Genomic DNA, 19896 nt, shown 5'->3' on the forward strand with positions numbered 1-19896 from the left:
ATCATTTGGATATCTGAGGTTGTTCAAAAGATCTAAACATGAAGGCTTTGGCTTCGCGATTATCCGTCACAATTCTTATCACAAAGAATCCACTATTCTCTACGACTTTAATCACCGTCTGAAATAAGGCGTAGAAAAAATGCGAGAGTAATCTGAGGATATCCAACTACTTCCTTTATTAGGACCTTGCCTAGATATAGCCGACAGCCATTTTTCTCTTAATTCCCTTCTATACGGTGTACCTCTTCTGGCTGCGAACCACCTTGCCGAGATTTTCAAAAAGGTACACAATAGATTAATATTTCAAGGAGGGGTGGGGGGCGGGTGGAATCTGAAGTTTGGTTTACAAATAATATAACTTACACAAATGGAAGAAAACAAGTACACTTTTAAATAACTTTACAAAATGCTATAAGCATAACTCGATTAATTCATTTTTTACAGTTCGATACAAAATATCACTTGTACAAACATAAATAAATAGCCAAGTTTACTCATTGTACGAAATAACTAAGCTTTTCGCACACATGCATGTATCAATAACACAAAGCTACACCCACACTGCCCGCGAAGATTGTGCGTCTACGCCTGCACTCTAACGGCGACTTGAAGAAATATTAGTATTTGCGCCATTGATTTGCGCGTTCCTGTGTTAAACTAGTAGCATAGAGAAGGCAGTATCAGAGGATCGAGTCGGCGGTGCTTGTGCTTTATCATATCATTGACGTCATCACAAGATAGCGCGCGCACGCAGCTTCTGTACTCCCCTGCTCCCAGTTCACACATAGATAACTCCTGTGGTCATTCCGTTTCTTTTGTCGATACCTTCATTTTTGAAGTGTCAGACCTATTCATCTTTCTTGTGTGATTGATGCCGAGATAATTTGGTTGCCCACTTGTACTTCCTCTAAAAATTTCATCACATTTTCTTAAAGAAATGCCATATACAGTATGAGGAATTCTGGAACAGGAGTAGGAATATAGATTTCTCTTCACGTTGATTCAAACAACAATGGGAAAACAATTGATACAAACAATTAAATCTACTTTGATTTACAGCAATAGGATTATACATTCAATACGACATACAAAATTATTTACATTCTTATTTAGATATCTCCGACATCTCGTTCAGTTGATGTGGCGGATGGATAATGGTAGACTCCCCTTAGCCGAGAGCAGAACAGCCTTTGGGTCTAGTTCAATGGGTACGACTGTGTCCTTACACGGAGACACCTCAAAGTTAGAGAGCAGGTGTACCAATCCTACTTTCGCCTGCATTAATCCCATTCGCATACCTGCAAGAAACACAACACTGGCATTTGAAATAAATAAAATAGATAAATAAATAAATAAAAATGAAAAATAAATATCGCACCAAGGATCTGTTGTTTTGCTGCAAAATTCGGCATGCAGTCACACCTGAAGTTGATAGTGAAATGATTAGCGTAGTGACGTGATTAGTTGAAATGTCTTGCCACCATCCCTGGTCTATGTAAACGCTCGCAGAGGTTTCGTATGTAGTGGAACGCTGTTTCTGGTTGTAGAAAGCTCGTCTATCTCTCGACATGCCTGTACGATTCAATTGAAGATGCTTCGTCCTTTTAGCAGTATTTGAAAGAGGACACGTTATTGGAATGTGTGAGGGTTGATGGTCGTATCAACGAACTGCGCGTCACCCAGTCCATTCTGACCAAACTGGTGGGGTGTGTTGGCATCCGTAGACCAGTGAGGGCACGAACACACGGAAACTGGGCTCAGGACGTCCTCGACTGTCCACCAAGTTCAAGCGACTTAAAGAACCAGCTGTGATATGCCTCGGAAGAGAGTGATAAATCGTTTCAGGACCCTCGACACTAAAACCTCATCGTTCATGACTAAAATCTTCGGAGCAGGACATCTGAGGCTACTGATAGCGCAGGTTTCGATCACTCCAACTTCACTGTTTACTTGTCATGGGTGAAGCGGTTGGAAAACATTTTCGCATCGTTTTACGCAGGATTAAGAAATTTACGACGGTGAATCAAAATGGCAGATGAGAAATCATGGAGAAAGCAGAAGCGTTCGTTGATTCAATTCGCGCTCATCTGATAGTGTACCTGAAGGCAATATTTGATGCTATAATGCCCACAAAAGCGACTTTAATTTTGAAGGGAAACTTCGCGGGCCACTCCTTACAGTTCTCCAAGAGCAAGGCGGAACATTAAGACCAATCGACGAAGAAGTTCAGCGTTCCAAATCTGTAGTGTAACGTGCAAGCCCTGTAGTAGACCCTTTCGGTAATGGCAGAACATCTATAAGGTAATGGCCACATATATCATTCTTTCTTGCTACCTCCGCAGTTTAATCCGAGGGAAAGGTCCGAATCTTTACTATGTAACCTACTTTTCTAAAATGTAACTTCTCTTTTGGCTTCATAAAATTATTAATTATAAACCGGGGATAGAGAGTGAATTACCTTCTCGAGCTCCCCTTCATCTTGGTTTGAGGTGACTAGGTTTTGTAACTGTTTTTCCTTCTCTAATGTGTTAAAGTTATTTCTAGGGGAGTCCCCTCAGTAGTTCGGGAATAGCCCCTGTTTCCTCGGCATAGAGCCCTGTAGGTTTTTAGGTTTTCATTATCTTGGAGCGCAGTGTACGCCTCCATTCCTTTTGTGTTTGGGCCAGTTATTGAATACCCCCGTATAAAATTATTTTCAAATTGTAAGTTATGCCTTGAGAGGCAAGGGATTGTAAGTCGATGTAATGTTGCCTTGTGTAGGCTTGGAAAAACTGAGAGCCTATTAGCTCGTTTTCAAAGTTTTCTAACTGTAAAGTGTGCCTCTGGGAGGCTAGATATTGTGATTTAGGGAGTAAGTGCACTTGAATTAGAGGATTTCTTCCCTTAACTAAATAATAATTCTTCCATTTGTAAAATTGTAAAACTAAGGCCTTGAAGCCCAGAATTTGTAAAAATCACTAATCTTGGACTTTCCTAGTCTTGTTTCAAGATTACTTTTGTACCTGACATGTTGTTACACTTAAGGAAATGGAAATTGCAAGACCATGAAGGCATTGGTCGTTTGCGTTGATTTTCAACATATGGAACGATGCCATGTAGGTATGTAAACGATCACAGTTTCAGACCCATTGGATTGTTGCTACAGGTCTCCCCACGTGATTGGTCGTGGAGGAATCAACTCCAGTATACGGACTCTGGTGTAGCGTAGTTGACTTGCAGCCTGTGCAGTGAAGTGTTCCCCGTCAAACATGCCTCGACGACAGAGAAGAGCACGCTATCAACAACTGTCGCCGTTTGAGAGGGCTCGGATAATGGGGCTGTGTGAGGCTGGATTGTCGCTAAGGACTGTCGCTGCACGTGTTGGCCGACAGGCATCTACGGGACAACGTGTATGGCAGCAGTGGTCAAATGAAGGTACCCACACTCGTAGATCTGGCACAGGCCCAGCGCGACAGACAACTATGAGAGAGGATCGCCGCATCATTCAGATGGCCCGGATGGAACCCCATGCAACAGCAGCGCAAATTCGAGCAGCTGTGGCACCCCACATTACACAACAAACAGTTGGTAATCGCCTACGTGCAGCTGGCTTTCGAGCCCGTGTCCCTGCAGAAGGTGTTCCATTGACCCCACAACAGTGACGTGTAAAGCTGGCCTGGTGTCGAGAAAGATCGAAGTGGGTCGACGAATGGCATAGGGTCGTCTTTAGGGATGAATTGCGCTTCTACCTTGTCCGCAGTGATCGCCGGAATCGTGTGCGCCGACGTACCGGGGAGAGGGGCCGCCAAGATCTTATTGTCGAGAGGCACACAGGGCCAACACCAAGCATAATGGTCTGGGGAGCTATTGGCTTTAATGTGAAATCACAATTAGTGCTTGTTGAGGGCACTATGACTGCTCGACAGTACGTTGATAGGGTACTCAATCCAGTGGTTGTCCCTATGATGGCGAACATTGCTAATGGGATGTGGTTTGCCCTGCATTATCAGTCGTGCAGGGTTTGCGTTGCTGAACGTTGCTTTCGGAAATTTGCAACGCTCATCGTATTTATTGTCGCAACTTATTATTATTATTAAGAATATATAATTATAAGTGTCTGTGGGTGTTAAAATGTAGAGAAATAGCATCGTGTATGGGCAGCATGTAGGGTTGCACCGCCTCGTCTCCAAAAACCAGTGCTTGAGCTTGCACAGTAAGTGTTTGAATTTTATTTAAGAAGGCCGTATGCGTGGTTTAAGGAAGTAAGAACTTGGTTGTTCTTGGGATTCTTAGCTGGGATTGATTGCGGGGGGAGGGGGTTCTGATTAGGTTTTTCAGGGTCTCGGTTACTCGATCCACTGAGGGGGCCCTGAATTGGGTTGAAGTTGGTGTTGAGGAAACTGAGGATGAGGAGTAGGAGATTGTTGTTGGCCATGTTGTTATTCTAGGGGGAGGGGTTCCTGGGTGTTTGATTATGTGGATGGTTTTAGATGTGCGTTGTTGCGGACTTTTTTGTTTAATTGCCTTCTTATAATATGGGCAACCAGAAAACTATGCTGCCTGGTTGCCGTAGGAATTCGCACAGGTCGCCTGGTCCCGTGGCACCTTGCATTCAGGGTGGTGGTGAGGACCACCACACCTATTGCAGCGGGTCTTAGTTTTACATCTGGCAACGGGATGGGTTAGCTTAAGGCAGTTACAGCAGAGTATTGTGACTGAGGGATGTGGCGGGCGAGTTTGAGGGTTAGTTTTGAGATGTGGTGCGGAAAGAAGGGGCGGTTTGGGGTTTTTGGTCTGTTGTTGTGCTTGGTTTTGCTTTTTGGGTGGGCTTTTCTTTGTTTAGTTCTGTGACTTACGGGCAGTGGTGCTGGTAGTGTTTGATTGGGTTGACTTGTTTGCTGATGGTGCGGGTGGGAGTGGGGGAGGAATGGGTTTGGTTTGGGTATGGGTTTCGTAGGCTGAGAGGGAGGTTTGTTCAGATTGATCATTGGTAACAGGAGTAGTTTGAGATTCTTGCTGTTTGGCAGAAGGATTTTTTTGTGCAGTGGAGCTAATGGTTGGGTGGGGTGGGTTAGTTTAGTTTCTTTTATTTTCAATTTTCTTCTAGTCGTGGTAGTTGGGCTGCTGGTATCCTTGGTTTTCTTGGCTTTCTTGTTGGCTTAGTTATTTTCTTCTGTTTGGATTTCAGCTTTCGCTGATGGGGGTTTGATTTGAAATGTGGGGGTGGATAGGGTTTTAGTTTCTTGGTTTGTGGTTTTGGGTGGAAGAATGATTTGCTGATTAACGTTGTAGTTAAATGGGTTGATGATAACTGGAGTAGGGATGTTTGTATTTTCAAGTGAATCAAGAATGTAACCGATAGAGTTATTACAGCGGGAAGTAACCAATAGCAGGTTATTATGTGATTCTTCGATGGCAGCTATGTGCTTTGTTAAGATTGGCATAAGGATGCTAAAAATGGTTTTCCTGGGGCATGGGTACCGGGTCTGGATTTGTAAAATTGAAGTTTAGCACCTTACATTTGGCTCAGGCTGGGAAGGTGGCGTGCCCACGAACACAGAAGAGAAAGGCTGTATAGTCAACTTCCTCTTCATCGTTGTCTTCTTTTTCTTCTTCTTATGAGCCGCTGCAGTCATCTGCTTCTTGCGGCGTTGAATCGATGAGTGGTTGGAGGGGGAAGGAGTATTGTGGGGAGGTGGGGGAGTAGGATCGAGAGTTGTAACGGAGTGGACTGGGCCTTGATTGGGGTATTTGTGGTAGTGGTATGGGTTGTTGTAGGGGGTCGAATGACGACTCTAGGTAGGATTGGACTTCTGCTTGCCAGGTTTATAAGTTGGCAGCTAATTAAGTTTGCCAAGTTTGTGATTGGTTCATGGTATGTTGGTGTGGGTGTATGGTGGGTAAGGTGAAGCACTGGTAGTACTGGTCAAACTCCTTGAGGACCGTTTGAATTATTGGTGCTCACTTAGTGGGTATGGTCGAGTCAGGTATAGTTTTGCCGGATATCACCGTGACAAGGCTCGAACCAAGACCTCACTAAGGGCCTGACAAATTGCTTTCTTCTTTTGCTTCTGCTGTAATGTCGGCCTGCTCCTGGTGACTCGTGATTGGCTGGTCCTACCCTGTGGTTGGCTGGCAGGCTGTCCGTTCTTGGCTGGAAGGTGGCTGGCGTGGTAGGCGAGCGACGCTCGCTGTTGTAGATGGTGGTGGTGGCTGGGCGCTCCTAGTGACAGCGGGTGTGTGTTGTGTTCTGTGTTGGGTGATTTTTAAAGTTCTAGAACTTACTTACTTTCTTTCCTTTCTTTAGCGTGAATGTTTTCACCTCTCTTCAAAAGGAAGTAAGACGAGTTGGCCGTGCGGTTAGGTGCGCCCAGCCGTGAGCTTACATTCGGGTGAGAGTGGGTTAGAACCCCACTGTCGACAACCCTGAAGATGTATCTTCGTGGTTTCCCATTTTCACACCCGGCAAATGCTGAGGCAGTACCTTAATTGAGGCCATGGCCGCTTCCTTCCCACTCCTAGGCCTTTCATGTCCCATCTTCGTTATAAGACCTATCTGTGTCGGTGCGACGTAAAGCGAATTCTAAAGAAAAAATAAAACAAATAAAAATTAACGGAAGAATTGGACGAAATAAGACCGTATTAATGAAATGCTGCGTTCGTCATTTCACATCCATTACTCGAGCATACAATTCTACTCATCTGGTATTATACAAATAGATTTACAATCCCACGCGAAAAGAAAACATGCTTTACCTTTTCTCGCAAATGTAACAGTAGTGATTTTCACAACACGGCAATGGCAGTACGTACACTCTCGCAAGTTACGGAAAAAAAAAATATGACTATACCCATAATATTAAAAGAAGCGTTTTACCAAGCTCGATAGCTGCAGTCGCTTAATTGCGGCCAGTGTCCAGTATTCGGGAGATAGTAGGTTCGAACCCCACTATCGGCAGCCCTGAAAATGGTTTTCCGTGGTTTCCCATTTTCACACCAGGCAAATGCTGGGGCTGTACCTTAATTAAGGCCACGGCCGCTTCCTTCCCACTCCTAGCCATTTCCTGTCCCATCGTCGCCATAAGACCTATCTGTGTCGGTGCGACGTAAAGCAAAAAAAAAAAAAAAAAGAAGCGTTTTGACAAATACAGCTGGAGGGAAGGCCAACTGTAGTGCCATTGCATGGTGTTGTCACATTCCTGCATTCCTTTATCCTTGCCTTCACTTCCGGATCACTTGTTCGTTGCTTCAGAACACCGTGTCTTGTTGTATATAACTCAGAAGGGAGAGGTTTGGCAATTCCAAGCAACACGAGTCGGCCAGCAGGCTTATCTCCATGGTAACCGCAATGGGTCCACCCACGTTTCCATGGCAACCATACCTCCTACTCCCTTCTCCCCATCCAGGCAGGCAGTTAATCGGACCTTCCTCTAAGAACTCTCAGAACGTGTTTTTCAATATTACGACCATACGTAGTGCCAACATGCGAGATGAACGGTGACTGTAAGACGTCGTATCGACAAGTAGGATCCCTAAACTGTACGATTAGCGACGTTGAAAATGAAATGGCGTATGGCTTTTAGTGCTGGGAGAGTCCGAGGACAAGTTCAGCTCGTCAAATACAGATGTTTCGATTTGACTCCCGTAGGCAACCTGCGTGTTGTGATGAGGATGAAATGAAGATGAAGTGACACATACACCCAGCGTCCCTGCCAAAGAAATTAACCAATGATGGTTAAAATTCCCGACCCTGCCGGGAATCGAACCCGGGACCCCTGAGACCAAAGGCCAGCACACTAACAATTTAGCCATGAATCGAACCTAACAGTTAAAAAAATGATAAATCACTACCTTTAGTATTAATAGGAGATAAAGAGTAAGGTTGTTCCGTTAGTGACTACGTTTACATGTTGAGGACTATAGTGTCGGAGTTATAGATAATGGAGGCCTGTACCTCCCATTCCCCCAAGAGCCTTCATGGCCTGTGCGGAGGTGGCCTTACTTGTATTTTCTCAACAATCAAATCAAACTTACCTATGCAATTCCTGGGCCCCTCACCGAAGGGCATGTAGGTGTAGTTAGGTCTCGATCGCTTGTTTTCCTCGGTGAAGCGTTCAGGATCGAAGCGTTTAGGATCTGGATAATATTGAGGGTTGTAATGGATCCCAGTGAGGGAAACTACAACGGCATCATCCTTGTCCAGGGTGATGTTGGTGCCAGGTAGAGTGTAAGGCTGCAACAGTTTACGGTCCAGGAATGGTAGAACCGGGTACATCCGTAGCGTCTCTGAAATAACACATTGTTGTGGTTAGATTGGTTCCTGATTGTGAAACTACATTAACGTTAACATTCTGACTCCCAACTTGTATTCCTTGGTATTTTTCTAGATGTTTTGACGATGGCTGAAATAGGCTTGTAAACTGCTAATACGAAGAGGGACCAAAATAACTGGACACCATTTTCCAAAAATACAGAATTTATTTTGTCGAGTTACAACGTTAGTCGCCTTCGAAATACACTTAAGAAAATGGAAATTGCAACACCATGAAGGCATTGGTCGTTTGTGTTGATTTTCAAGATATGGAACGATGTCATCAAAGTTTCAGACCCATTGGATTGTTGCTACAGGTCTCCCCACGTGATTGGTCGCGGAGGATTCAACTCCAGTATACGGACTCTGGTGTAGCGTAGCCGCATCATTCGGATGGCCCGGATGGAACACCATGCAACAGCAGCGCAAATTCGAGCAGCTGTGGCACCCCACGTTATGCAACAAACAGTTGGTAATCGCCTGCGTGCAGCTGGCTTACGAGACCGTGTCCCTGCAGAAGGTGTTCCATTGACCCCACAATAGCGACGTGTAAGATTGGCCTGGTGTCGAGAAAGATCGACGTGGGTCGACGAACGGCATAGGGTCGTCTTTAGTGATGAATCGCGCTTCTGTCTTGCCCGCAGTGATCACCGGAATCGTGTGCGCTGACGTACCGAAGAGAGGGGCCGCCCAGATCTTATTGTCGAGAGGGACACAGGGCCAACACCAAGCATTATGGTCTGGGGAGCTATTGGCTTTAATGTGAAATCACAATTAGTGCTTGTTGAGGGCACTATGACTGCTCGACAGTACGTTGATAGGGTACTCAGTCCAGTGGTTGTCCCTATGATGGCAAACAATGCTAATGGGATGTTTTAGCAGGACAATGCCCGGGTTCACAATTCACGCATCTCCAGAAAAGCTCTCCACGACATCACAACCTTAGAATGGCCCGCCAGATCCCCGGACCTCAGTCCTATTGAGCATGTGTGGGACATGATGGGTCGACAACTGGCCAACCGTCCTCAGCCACCCACAACTCTGGAACAACTGACCCGTGCAGTGCAGCAAGCATGGTCCACAATTCCTCAGGAAGCGATCCAGGGCCTTATTGACTCCATGCCTCGACGAATTCATCAATGTATTGCAGCGCGTGGTGGGCACATCCTGTATTGATTGTTGTCCAAACTTGCGGTCAGGGGAACCTGAAAGTGTAATCATCGAATCATAACCGAACACTCGTCCTGCATGTTCAATTGCAGTAACGTAGCACCACTCCTTCTGGTTGTTGCAATTTCCATTTTCTTCAGTGTACATCCATTAACACTAATACACTTGTTCAAGCTTTTTTTTCTACTGCGCGAAAAACCTCTTTAATCGTCCTTTTGGTTACCTTGCATCACCGCCTTCGATTCTCTTTTCACCTCCGGAGTGTCAGCAAAACGTTTCCCTTTCAGCTGCCTTTTCATCCGGGGAAGCAAAAAGGAAATTACAAGGTGCGAGATATGGTGAGTAGGGTGGGTAAGGTAGCGGTGGCATGTGGTGTTTCCCCAAAATATTATGCACAGAAATAGCTGTGTGAGCTGGAGCATTGTCATAGTGGAGGAATCAATCCCTACTCTGCCATAAATCGGGACGTTTCAACCGAACGCTCTCGCACAACCGCCTCAAAACACTCAAGAAGAGGACTTGGTTCGCCTTCCACAAAATCACATAAATCGAAGAGGTCGAAAAACACGTCGCACGAAACTGCCACAGGGGCTCGCTACAACCGTCAAACCACGCTGCTTGGCATACTGACTCAGAAGTGCTTACTTAACACTCACCTTGAGAGAGAAGCACGAATTACAAGAGCGACGCTCGCAGCGAATTACGTCCGGTTATTTTTTGATCCACACTTGTATTGTATCGTGATGGCGGGGTGGTAAACATATAAATACACGACTCGTACCGTTTACTCTAAGAATAATTAAATAACACTAATTGCTGTACAATTACAGAGGCACACAGTCACTCTAGTTAGCGCTCTCTCTCTCACTTCTGCAACTGTCACTTGCAACGTGGGGCAGTTCACAATTAAATTCACTGTACAACTATTAGAGGCTGCACGGCTCACAGTTTGTGCGCGCGCAATCTTAAATTCACACCTACAAGTTAGCCTTCGTTCTTCACAGTCCTACGTCGCTCAGCTGCACTGTTCCACCTTCGTTGTCAGTTCAGAGACAGCACTTGGTCGGCACTGTAGCACGCTGATGCAGTAATACACAGCAGTACCCACACCTCACAGCACTGTCTTCGCTGACTGAATCACTAGCAATAATAATAGTACTAATAATAATAATCGTATGGCTTTTGCTACCATGTGCAAATATTTTCATTTGACGCCATCTGGCTGTCTGCTTGTGAATTTTGACACTCCGTTTTACTCTGGACCTACTAGAGGGCAGAGTAAACCGAATCTCTCTTGCGCGTCTATGGCTGAGATTTTAATCAATTTTGTCGGGTGAGCACCAGATGTGCTACCAGAGATATTTTATAAGCCGACATCGTACGTCATGGAGTGTCGAATGGACTCTTCTCTGCCCTTCAAAAATCTGACTACCTCTGCCGGGTTTGGAGCCGCTATCTTGGGATCCGAGGACTGACACTCTGCTACTGATCCACAGAGGCAGCTGAATCGCTAGCAAAAGTGAGCCCACACTGAACTGCTGGGAATATTCCGGCATGTTTTTTCCAGCTGGGCCAGCCCTTCGAGATACTTCGGACGAGGAGAAGCCCCTGAAGCTCTCTGGCGACCGAATGCTGTGGTTACACCTCGAGTCCTTCTTCTTCTTCGTTGTAGTTTGGGCCTACTGAGGACCACGGGGCTCGTATCTTCTCGTCACTTGGGCCTTCTGTTTTCTCCTATTCCAGTATTCCTTCATTTTCTCTCTGTGAGCCAGTTTTCTTTCCTCCATCCACATAGGTCTGCTGGTTCCTGTTTTCTTCGTACTAGTAAGCGACGTTGGAAAAAAATCCCCGCTGGATGGCTTGCCGAAACTGTAGGCGGTCATGTATGGACTCATGTGGGATCCCCAGTTGATCCAGATCTGACTTGGCCGAAGAGATCCACTTGTTCCTGGATGCCACAGCGAAGATCCTGTTGGTAAATCTGCAGAGGTTCATGCGGGTTAGGTGCCCATAGAAGACCAAGCCCCTTTTCCTTATACAAGTAACAATGTAATTCCGATGTTTGTAAAGCTCATCGTTGTGCCGAATTCTGTAGGTGCCTCCCTCTTCTCTTACGGGTCCCAGTATTCTCCTCAGAATCTTCCTTTCTTTGAGTTCTAGTTTTCAGAGAGGGCCTTTCCTAGTCATCACGAGACACTCAGAGGTGTAGAGAACAGATGATTTTACTATCGCATCATAGTGCCTGAGTTTGAGGTACTTTTATGTGTAGATGCTTCTGTAGGAGTGATAAGCCCTCTCAAACTTGGTGCACCTGGTGTCTAAGGCTAGGTTCTCACTCTCGTTTTCAGAGATCCATTCTCCTAGCTACTTGACGGCCGGCACCTTTCCGATGGTGGTATCTTCTAGTGGTATTATGGAAGGGGCTTCATTGATATTGGTCATGAATTCAGTCTTCCTGATGTTGATCTTCAAGCCAGACCTAGCCACTATAGTACGAAGGTTCTGCAGGTGGTGGGTAGTTTCCTCTGTACTGTTAGTTAGTACATTATGGTGAGGTCGTCGGTAAAGGCAAGACATGAGACGTTAAGGTTGTTTTTCTTGTACCCTAGCTTCAGTCCTGCTCCTCATTGTAATATTGCCTTCCATTCCCTTATGATATTCTCTCGGATGCAGTTGAATAGAAGGCAACAGAGTTCATCTCCTTGCCTAACTCCTGTCCTGAGGGAGAAGTTCTCAGCACCTCTGAACTTGACCATAGAAGTAGTGGCCTTCAAGGTAGCGTGGACTAATTTTGAAGGTCTTCTCATCAAGGTCAAGTTCCCACAGGGTGAGGAAAAGTGTCTCTCTGTCAATCGAGTAGTATTCTTTCTGGAAATCTAAAAAGACAACTACCCAGGGATCCTCTTCGACTCTTATAGATGAGAATGGCCTTGAGATTTTGTATTTGCTCTGAGCAAGATCTATTAGCATGGAAGTCAGCCTGATATTCACCTAACTGAGAGTCTAGTTGACTGGTGACTCAAACTAGCAGGGCTGCAGAAAGAATCTTGTAGGTGACTCGTAACAAAGAGATACCTATGTAATTATTGAGGTCCATCTTACTTCCCTTCTTGTGAAGTGGATGTATCACAGCAGACGTCCATCCTGACAGTTAGGTCTCTGTTTTCCATATATATTTTAAGATCTGGTGGATGCTCTGCAGGGATTGTTCGTCTGCGTATTTTCACATCTCTGCCACAATACCATCTTCACCTGAGGCCCTGTTATTCTTTAGGTTCGTGATTATATCTTCTACTTCTTTCCTAACAGTTGGTTGATAATCAGGGTTCATATTGAAGTTTCATGGAAGATTAGTCTTTCACTAGGTTTTTCTTTGTTGAGGAGCTTCTGGAAATTATCTGCAAGAATATTGGTGCAGTCTCTGTTGTTCAGTTGAATCTTCCTGTCCTGCCGACAAAGAAGTAAGGTAAGGACAGTATTCTGGGTCACCTCTTTCTTGAGTCCCTTGCACAGGTCTCTAGAGTTATTTTTTCTGGAAGTCTTCCTCCGCTTGTTGCAGCAGGGTTAGTAGGTAATTTCTCTTGGCTCTGCGTACGGTCTTTGCAGTTGCCTTTCTTTGAGAGATGAAGGCCTCATAGTTGGCTTCATTCCTGTTGCGGTTCCATCTGATTCAGGCTCTACGCCTTTCTTTCATTGCCTTGTCCCATTCCGTTGTCTACCAAAGGTGCTTTCCTTTGTTGGACGTAGTGGGAATAGTGTCATTGGCGGCATTCAGAATAGCTATCTGCAAGGCTGGCCAACCTTCTTTCTGTGTCTTCTTCCTGAATGAATCTTGAAAGGTGCAATTTTTATCACGTAGTCGCAGAGTGTTGAACCTCAGTATTCTACAGCTCCTTGGGGTTTTACTACTTTTCTCAACGGTTGAAAATTAGCCTTGACAAGTGAAAGGTAATGATCAGAGTCTATGTTTTCTCCTCGCAATACTTTGACGTTTGGTATCTCTCTATTATATTGTCTGTCTATAGCCACATGATCAATCTGAAATTCGCCTAGCATATTATACAGTAGCTTGGGCTCTTCCAGGTCTTGGCCTTCCTAGAGGGCGTTTAAAGGCTGTTGTATTTAAGACCAAGTTTTACTTATCACAGAGTTCTCTGAGACGTTCTCCATTCTTGTTTGTTCTCTTGTGCGCTGCTTAAAGGCCTACTATCCTTCGGTATTTTCGTTCTTTGTCAACTTGCTCATTAAAGTCACCGATAAGTATGGTGGAATAATGGGGTGGAATCTTGTATAGTATTCCGTTTAGGGAGTCCAAGAAGTGTTCAACTATTTCCAGGTCTTTCCGCGTGGTGTCATTTGTGGGTGCGTGGAAGGTCAGTATGGTGTATGTTCTGCTGCGAGAAAGGAATGACAGTAAGGAAGTTCTTCCATTAGGTGAAGTGAAACTAAAATATGATCGACCATCCTGCGATGTACTGTAAAACCTGTGCCTAGGTGTGGTACTGTACTCAGCACTCTTTCACCTGGTATGCCCTTATAAATCTATAAGCTTCTGGCTCAATGGCATCTTCGTCTGGAAACCGGGTCTCTTGGAGCGCTGCTATCTTGATGTAGTTGCCTAGCACCTCAAGTGTCTGTTTTAGCTTACCCACTTTAAGAAGGGATTTGATGTTTACAGTAGCTAGGTAGGTGAAGTTTCTCTTGTTCTTCAATTTGTCTGTGTGGAGCTTGTAATGGTGGAATGCATGAAGGTGCAGTTTCTCTAGAATCCGATGACCTTCCTGCCCCATCCTGAATGGGGTTGAAGGTTTAACTCTCAATGTTGTACGTCTTGAATCTCTCAGCACAGATCGGTTCACCGACCCAACTTCACGCTGGGATTGGTTACCCAACCTTCGACTGGGTTGCTCGGCTTAACCAGGACACCACGTGTAGATTAAAATAATATTTTAACGTCAAGTACAAAAATTTACGCCCGATGCGCAGCCGAGAGTGACACAGCAATTTTCACGAGATTCAAAATATATTCTAAACTCTGTGCCATACCATAGTTTATTTATTGCCAATAACTTAATCAGAGTAGATAACAGTGTAAACGGAGATATGTTGGTCGTCTGGGAGATAAAGGATATAAACTAGTTGAAATCGATTGTACATAGAACTAAAGTAAACCGAATAGGCTACAGAAAAGGAGCATATATTTCATTCCGGAGGGTGTTTTAATCGATACTTATATTGCTGTGACATCTTTGGTTCTCAAGAAGTCTGTATCTCTTAATTATTTATTTTAAGTGTACTTGGAGTATTATATTCAATAGTTCATAACTATTTCACTTCTAAGAATAAACACGTTAGTTAGATTACCAAGGATGAAGAATAAAATAGTAATTTGTATACTAGCTATTATTTCTTTCTTTCTTTCTTTCTTTCTTTCTTTCTTTCTTTCTTTCTTTCTTTCTTTCTTTCCTAATCCGTTTACCTTCCAGGGTTGATATTCCCCCTGGATTCAGCGAGGGATCCCACTTCTACCGTCTCAAGGGCAGTGTCCTGGAGCATAGCCCTGGCCCTGTTAGGTTCAATCAATCAATCAATCAATCAATCAATCAATCAATCAATCAATCAATCAATCAATCAATCAATCAATCAATCAATACTGATCTGCATTTAGGGCAGACGCCCAGGTGGCAGATTCCCTATCTGTTGCTTTCCTAGCCTTTTCCGAAATGATTTCAAAGAAATTGGAAATTTATTGAACATCTCCCTTGGTAAGTTATTCCAATCCCTAACTCCCCTTCCTATAAATGAATATTTGCCCCAGTTTGTCCTCTTGAATTCCAACTTTATCTTCATATTGTGATCTTTCCTACTTTTATAAACGCCATTCAAACTTATTCGTCTACTAATGTCATTCCACGCCATCTCTCCGCTGACAGCTCGGAACATACCACTTAGTCGAGCAGCTCTTTTTCTTTCTCTCAATTCTTCCCAAACCAAACATTGCAACATTTTTGTAACGCTACTCTTTTGTCGGAAATCACCCAGAACAAATCGAGCTGCTTTTCTTTGGATTTTTTCCAGTTCTTGAATCAGGTAATCCTGGTGAGGGTCCCATACACTGGAACCATACTATAGTTGGGGTCTTACCAGAGACTTATATGCACTCTCCTTTACATCCTTACTACAACCCCTAAACACCCTCATAACCATGTGCAGAGATCTGTACCCTTTATTTACAATCCCATTTATGTGATTACCCCAGTGAAGATCTTTCCTTATATTAACACCTAGATACTTACAATGATCCCCAAAAGGAACTTTCACCCCCATCAACGCAGTAATTAAAACTGAGAGGACTTTTCCTATTTGTGAAACTCACAACCTGACTTTTAACCCCGTTTATCAACATACCATTGCCTGTTGTCCATCTCACAACATTTTCGAGGTCACGTTGCAGTTGCTCACAATCTTGTAACTTATTTATCACTCTATAGAGAATAACATCATTCGCAAAAAGCCTTACCTCCGATTCCACTCCTTTACTCATATCATTTATATATATAAGAAAACATAATTATTACATGGTCAGATAAAGCTTCACCTACTCTAATTCTTTGAGATCTATTTTCTAGAAATATAGCAACCCATTCAGTCACTCTTTTGTCTAGTCCAATTGCACTCATTTTTGCCAGTAGTCTCCCATGATCCACCCTATCAAATGCTTTAGACAGGTCAATCGCGATACAGTCCATTTGACCTCCAGAATCCAAGATATCTGCTATATCTTGCTGGAATCCTACAAGTTGAGCTTCAGTGGAATAACCTTTCCTAAAACCGAATTGCCTTCTATCGAACCAGTTATTAATTTCACAAACATCTATCATAAGCCCTTATCTTGGAGTGCCTGAGTGGATTCAGCCTCCATTTTGGTTCTCGGCCTTTTCCATTCCCCTTTGTGTTCTTCTTTCTTGGCTGTGTACAGTAGTATGGGCTTCGGCTCCTATATTTCCTGGATATTTCGATCCGCTTTTCTGGTGTGGTCCCCTACGAAATAAGAGTAGCGAGTGTGAAAGTTGTTCAAGCTTTTAAGAGCTGAAGGCGTAAGTCATTTCTGTAAATTCATTAATCTAATGTAAATTAGAGGCCTATGAGGGCATTGTAACGTGTCAAATGTGCATTGTTGTTCAGGATCCAAGACCCTTCCGAAATTAAACTCTAATTTGAGGGTTCTATTCTCCTCTAGATAAATTTATTCTAGAAGCTGTGGCTTCTTCTTTTGAACAATGCAAAATTCCATATTCCCTCTGCTAGGGGACTTTATCAAGGCTAGAGCCTAACAAAATGATAACAAATACAAGTGTTCCGAATTAAGTTTTGTGTAATGGAAATGGGAGCTCTCACGTGTCCCCCGTTGTGAATTAATCAAGCTTATAAACTTATTTGTTATTAATTTCTCTTGTTAAATCAGTTTGTTATCTTTATTTCAGTACCGACCATATATTATTATAAAGATAATTATGGACTGAAATTAAAGAGATAGAATTAATGATTCAGTGTGAATTTTTGGAAGCAGTTTTATTTGGAGGTTCCGGAACTACAAACTACGCATGTCTTTGTTAGCTTTACGATGTTCCATTTCATTACTGAGAAATCATTACTACGTGTTATAATTCGTTTAGTTTAAAGACGTTATTAGAATAATTTAAAACCAAACCACATGGTGCAACAGCCCCCAATAGCTATGGCCTACCAAGCATCCGCTGCTCAGCGCGAAGGCCTGCAGATTACAAGGTGTCGTGTGGTCAGCACGAAGAAACCTCTCAGCCATTATTCTTGGCTTTCTAGACCAGGTTGCCATCTCACCGTCAGATGGCTCCTCATTTGTAATCACGTAGGCTGAGTGGACCTCGAACCAGCCCTCAGATCAACTGACCTGGCCGGGAATCGAACCCAGGGCCTCCGGGTAAAAGGCAGGCATGCTACCCCTACACCACGGGGCCGGCATTAAAATAATTCAATCAACAAAATGATTGTAAACCAAAATTAAAAATGCATTTGTTTCATTACGCTTAGTCTATTGTGGCAACCTTCAACTGAGGGAATTTTGTAGATAAAAAGAAAAGAAATTTTCATAAATATTTTTGTCACAATTTAATTTTTGGCTCGTGCTTTGTCCGAGCGTTATCAGAGAAACAGCATGGGGAGGTCCCCATACGTTGTTTCCAATGTAAAGTTTGAATTGCGGAGTTGTGATGATAACGGCAGGCTCACTTGCCTACTGCCATTCACAATGGAGTTGGGAAGTTTACATTATAATGGCAGGCCCCATTGCCTAATGCGGGGACACAATCGATTTGGAAAGTGTTCGTTATAATCGCAGGCCCCCTTTCGTTCATCCAGACAGATGATAGTTGAGGAGTTTTATTATAATGGCAGGCAAGTTCCCTACTGCCAATCAAAATTGAGTTGTGCTATTATCATTATAATGACAGGCCCCTTTTCCTAATGCCAGCCAGCTTACTGCCAGTCACACCAATTTGGTGAGTTTCCATTAAAGTAGCAGGCTACTATGCCTAATGCCAATCACATTTTAGATGGGTACATTTGTTCATAATGGCGAACACCGTTGCCCACAGCCAAACACAATTGGGTAGGGGAGTCTTGAACAAAATTGCATGCTCCCTTGCCTTCTGCAAGTGAAATCGAGAAGGGAATTCTTTACAATGTGGTCCCTCCTTACTAATGCCATTTACACAAGAGTTGGAAAAGGACTCCATGCCTACTGCCAGTCAAAGTCGATATGGGGAGTACTGTTTACAATAGCAGACACACTCTTTCTTCATCGCTGCAAATCGACATCAATATATATTGTAACTTCTTTTGATGATAATACTAAATAAATGATGAATAAAAATATATAAATAAAATTACTCAAAAACTTAATAAAATTAATAAGCATAATTAACCGAAATGTCCGTAGTATGGGCGCCAGAGTTCACCAGAATGGATCCCTCGAATTTAGATAAGAGCATGATAGACTTTATATCCCAGGGCGTGTACATAATGCTGCGAACTGGTACATCTGCTGCAGGCCTTACCTAACCTCCTGAAAACGACTAATTAGGTAGGAACTGCACCTAGGTTTATCAATAACACTGATTCTAAAATAGCTAACTATATTCTGAACAAATTCCGTGCATGAGCACCTCATCAACATACAACATTATACATATAATACACACATAAAATATTGCTGGAAGACTCCATATTTACAACAACAACAATAATGAAAACCGTGGGAAAACGAAAGCGAGAACTAAGTTACCATTTGTAAATAGTCCGATGAACAATGTACATGTATGAAGATAAATACCCTTCACTGTCTCTATCAATTCGACTTACCGATTCTCATAATCGGCAGTTATCACATCACACAGATACTGTACCTTGTACTACTGTGTTCACATACTTTAACACTTGTTGTAAAGATATATACACACGTCTGTCGATCCTCAACATATAAATTTATGGAAAGTCTGAGATAGCTTTCACCAACATATAATGCTAGGCCGCCACAAGTGCTACAATACTTAATGCGCAAGCACTCTCCACAATCAGCCACTTTCCACAAACATAACACGACTACGCTCCACGAACGTTTGAAGTCCAGTCCATTGCAGCCATGTCAATCCAGTACCGTGTCTCAGCACCACTTCCTTCCCGTACAGTGCGTCAGTTGTAGTTGTAGTTATCTTCCTTATCGTTCCTTTACCATCATCTCCACAATCACCCTTACAATGTCTCTTACAATGTCTCATACAATGTCTCATACAATCCTCTAGTTGCCGCCGTATGACCAACCTTTATAGACATCAACATCCCCCTCCACTCAGATGATACGTCTGGATTGGTGCTTGCCAGCCAATCATGGGTGGTCCTCTTCTCAAGCCCAAGCCCTGAACTACTTCTTCCTCCCAAGACAGTAACAAACACTCGGGAGTTTTCATGAATCACCAAACTTTCCCTGGTACAACAACAAGCTCATCTCATCAGGCTGGGATATATACATGACTCATACGAACTTCCCGACGACCACAACAAATACATCTCATAAGACACTGGGATATTCATATGACTCATTGAAATTACCAGAGTTATTAAAGCAATGTTTTCCCACTCGTGCAAAACAAATTACTCATACCTACATATGTGGATATCTTCCAGCTTACCCATATAAATGGCAAAGTATACAAATAAATACTGATAATAATAATAATAATAATAATAATAATAATAATAATAATAATAATAAATCGAATACTGACAATAATATCTATAACTTCTACATATAATTCGGGGGTGTGATATATGTACTATCACATAACGCCCCCTTGGTGAATCGATGATATCACATATTATGATTCACCATAAAACGGAAC

The 19896-nt window shown here is 43.4% G+C and overlaps 1 protein-coding gene across 3 annotated transcripts in view; it reads right to left on the reverse strand.

Moving 5' to 3' along the window:
• Nucleotides 1–368: 368 nt before the first annotated feature.
• LOC136876518 (cytochrome P450 6j1) overlaps nt 369–19896 on the reverse strand; it is a 72385-nt gene continuing 52857 nt past the window's right edge. For all 3 annotated transcript variants that reach the window (XM_067150534.2, XM_068228460.1, XM_067150533.2), the window contains exons 5-6: nt 8014–8265; nt 369–1298 (exon numbers count right to left, since the gene is read on the reverse strand). In XM_067150534.2, coding sequence (XP_067006635.2) covers nt 1132–1298; nt 8014–8265 — 419 coding nt within the window. In that variant the 3' untranslated portion in view covers nt 369–1131. The remainder of the gene's footprint in view (nt 1299–8013; nt 8266–19896) is intronic.

This window comes from Anabrus simplex, chromosome 6, assembly GCF_040414725.1.
Source record: "Anabrus simplex isolate iqAnaSimp1 chromosome 6, ASM4041472v1, whole genome shotgun sequence".
Taxonomy (NCBI): Eukaryota; Metazoa; Arthropoda; class Insecta; order Orthoptera; family Tettigoniidae; genus Anabrus; species Anabrus simplex.